Source organism: Lagopus leucura, unplaced genomic scaffold, assembly GCF_019238085.1.
Source record: "Lagopus leucura isolate 7727_CA_CO unplaced genomic scaffold, USGS_WTPT01 244-0_obj-0_obj, whole genome shotgun sequence".
Lineage (NCBI taxonomy): Eukaryota > Metazoa > Chordata > Aves > Galliformes > Phasianidae > Lagopus > Lagopus leucura.
The window spans coordinates 10,628-14,329 of NW_024963435.1; the positions used below are offsets into that span (position 1 = coordinate 10,628).

Sequence of the window (3,702 nt, forward strand, 5' to 3'; positions counted from 1 at the left end):
TGCGTGGAAAGTGCTTTTATAAGAAAGCAGAAAGCTGTCTCAGTCGTCATTCACAAGACAAAGTACCTGGCAAATATAGAAGGTGGATGCGCTACAGATGGGGATGGACAACGTATGGTGCTTACACGTACTGATAAATCTGCAGGTTAGTAAAAGCATCTCGATGAGTCGGGTTGGTATTCACACACGAAGGTAGGTTGCATCTGGCTGAGTCAGAGTAATAGGAAGAATATGTAGAATATTGTGAGCTGCTGTTTGTCCATTTCTGGAGAAAGCGTTAGACTGGGAGATGACAATAACAGGATCGTGCAGTTAAGTAAAACTGTTGGAAATGTAGATAACGCGTGTAGAGGTTCTTAGCAGGCTTGCTAGCAATGATTAGACGTGCTTGTAGCAGTTGTCCTTCTAAATCGTTTCTATTCTCCAGACGGGCCCTCTTCTCTTTATCTCAGCGATTTCCATTTATCTCAGAAAGAGCTATCTTTCTCCTGCCCTTACAGGACTCTTCCCGGTGGGTTTCTTTTCTTCACCCTGCTGTCATTCCGTTGTACAGGGGCTCATTTTATATCTTAGCGGGATCAATTTATATTCCATTTAACTCTTGGAAACAGAAGTCGTCATGTTTAAGTAGTTGTGCGCCTCTCAGTGCCTCACATATTCCGTCAGATGTTTATGTTTGCTTTATTACTGGACAAGTTGTTGCTTTTGAGAAGAGGACACCCTCTTGATTTGACGGAGCCTGACGTGCTAGGTGTGCTTAGGGAACACGTCAGCCGCTGTTAGTGTTCAAGAACAGAGCTCAGTACGAAATCGGAGGAAGGAAGGAAGGAAGACCTCTGCTTTTCAGGTGAAGCGTGCATTACTGGAGCTCCAAACTCCATCCTCCTTTTTCAGATGCTCTGCTCCTAGTTGTTGAGAATTAAGTGCCTGTTCCCTCCCCAGTGTGGGCAGAAGGCAAACAAAGATGTTTTTCCTCCTCCAACGGCGAAGGAGAACAGATTTGTCTAGGAGCTACCATTCCAACACATCAGTGGTCAGTGCAACGACGATCTGTCAAATAAAGCATCTTACTCTTCTGGGTTTTGTTTCTTTGTTTTTAAAAGATAGGCTCTTGGCTGACTGTAAGTGAACAGGCAATAATGATAAGCTATAGTAAGTATAAGCTTTCAAAGGAGGAGGGCATATTTCACGTTAAGCAGCGGATTTGGGTAAATGATTGATGTGCTTCTTCCGCAGATCAGGAATCAACAGCACTGCCCGAAAAATGGGACGACATGCAAAATCAGCAGCTCAAAACAGCGGAATTGAAACCAGATGCAAAAGACTACAAGCAAGTGAAGGAAAGGTTTCTGAAGACCGCTCCATCACTGAATCTGAAAATTGAAAAGGTAAAAGCGTGTAATCTTTTATAAGCATACATACAGCTAATGAATAACGACTGGTAAACAGTGGAAAAACTAAATTCCATTGGAATTTGTTGGACAGGTCTTTACAGCAAAAGAAAGGGACACAGTTTTTCCTAATTGACTTAAAAGTTTGTATGTGTGTGTGTGTGTGTGTATTTAAGTCACTATCTGAAAAGGTTGCACAAAACCGTCAATAACCACCCAGTTGTCGAGTGCCTGTGATCCTCATGACCTTCAAACCTGGTGTAAAATATCTCTGCCCCCAGTAAGAAACTGCTTATGAAATCAAGTTTTATGATGCTGTGAAAACGCAGATACGGCAGTTTCAGTCAAAGTGCCCGTGGGTATCGTCTGTGTTCATGCAGCTGCCATGCCCTCTGCAGCGGGAAGGGCCACAGAACCAGGTACCGGATCAGGTAGCAAAGGTCAGCAAGCAGAGGGGATTCGCTGTCCAGAAACCAATTTTAAACAATTTGCCAGTGAAGGTTGTTACTAGCGATGTCTTCAAGAACATTTGTTCTGTCTCAGCAGCGTGGACTGCTCACTTGTGGCAGTGCAGAGGCGTATACCGGATTGCTTGCTAACTCGCCACTCCTCAGTGGGGTAGCTCTGATTTGAGCTGGTTTGGTTATATGAAGCCAGTTGTGATATCATCTAGTTCCCCAGTACATTTTTCAGGCTCAAGCTGTTAGTTTCATGCATTAGCTCCTCCTGGAGTGACAGGGGACTAAGTACATCTGCACATAAGCAGTTCTTCTTCAGAGCAACCAAGTACTCAACAGTCAAGTTGCATGAGAATTTATTTAGGATGTTCCCCCAAAGACCAGGAGATTAGTGACAGCAATAATGTCTGTTGAACTGATTTTAAATTGGCATCAATTCGATGCAGCAGTTGCTTCTAAGGCACCTGGTGAGCGCGCTCTTTTCTTCAGCAGAGCAGAAAGTTTTCTCCCTTAAGCCACGTGTGCTCAGCAGGTGGATGTTTTGCGTATGACCCAGAAGCCTATCTCACAGAGCAAGACTATCTCTTGTAGTTTTCTATGGATTGCTTCTGTTGCATTCTGGGTCGGGTTCTGCTGTTTCATTCTGCTGAAATCTGGAGCCACGTGCCCAACGTATTTTATGATCTAGTGTCCACGTGTCGGTAGCTGGGAGGAGAATCTTGGGACACTGAATGGTTGATACTCGGATGTCTTTCTTAACAAGAAAAACTGAATGTCTTATTTTCAAACTTTGCAGATTGAAAGGGCCCAGAACCCATCTTTGTGGAAAGTCTACGGAATAAAAAAGTGTCAGATGGACGACAAAAACAGCGACAACAGCAATGAGAAGTTTCCGTCCCGTGGGGCAAGCGCAGAGTCGTTAACCTTCATTAGCAACTGTGGATTTAACCGCAGCTATGCTGGAATGCACGGTAACGTCCGTTTCAGAAGTACTCGTTTTCCTCGAGGGGGCTAGGAATAATTTGCCATGCTATCCGTGTAGTCCTGACGTGTGTGCCAAACTGTTAAATCTCTCTGTTGCAAACAAAAACCAAAATTGCCACCTCCAGAGCTTGCGGATATCTTGGGAGTGGTTGCTGTTAATTAATTTGTGTTTGTTTGCTTTGGCCTACAGCTGCACCGTATGAAAATGGAACTTACTTGGCTGTTCACGCCAGCTATTCTGCTGGCGACGTCTACTCAAAACCAGATGCAAACGTGGAGCGGGTTCACCTGCAAACAACCGGAAGAGCGGAGATACAGACCTTCTGGACACAAGTTCTCATGTAATACTCATTCAGAGTAAGTGTACAAGGACAGTGGCAAAGGACACTGTGGAAATGATGACAGAGTAAATGTAATGTCACCGAGTGCCTCCGCTACAGCGTTCTCCAGCAAGTTCCAAACCGCTTCTTGGATGTACAACCACTTAGGACAATTCAATGCTGCGATGGCAAATTTGAAATAAATTTAATATCAACAGATGCTAGAAATCCAATTATTGTTGTCCAGTTACTATTATATGTGTATTGTTGAGTAAGTTAGCTCATAGCTTCTAGTTTTGTGTCTTTCTTGTAAGGAAATCGGCAAAGGATTGAAGGAAAAAAAGGTATATTCCCATCCTGTCAGTATTTAGAGGTAACTAAGGAAAAGGAAGACTGCTCCGTAAGTTTCCTTTTGTGACTCCAAATTGTCCCTTATGTCCCGAGACTAACACCTTACTGCCTCCAGATTGAGCGCCTCGCTGTAACTAGGGAAAGAAAAAGAAAAAAAGAAAAAAATGCCCTTTCTGAAATAATCTTTGAGATTTGTGC

At 43.7% G+C, this 3,702-nt stretch overlaps 1 protein-coding gene across 1 annotated transcript; it reads left to right on the forward strand.

Annotated features, from left to right (window-relative positions):
- Positions 1-6: 6 nt before the first annotated feature.
- Positions 7-3,386, forward strand: LOC122191136 (protein mono-ADP-ribosyltransferase PARP15-like). Its single transcript, XM_042891330.1, has 4 exons — positions 7-145; positions 1,237-1,388; positions 2,646-2,820; positions 3,024-3,386. The coding sequence occupies exons 1-4, from the start codon at positions 115-117 to the stop codon at positions 3,176-3,178; spliced, it is 513 nt and encodes a 170-aa protein (XP_042747264.1). The 5' UTR covers positions 7-114; the 3' UTR covers positions 3,179-3,386.
- Positions 3,387-3,702: the final 316 nt, after the last annotated feature.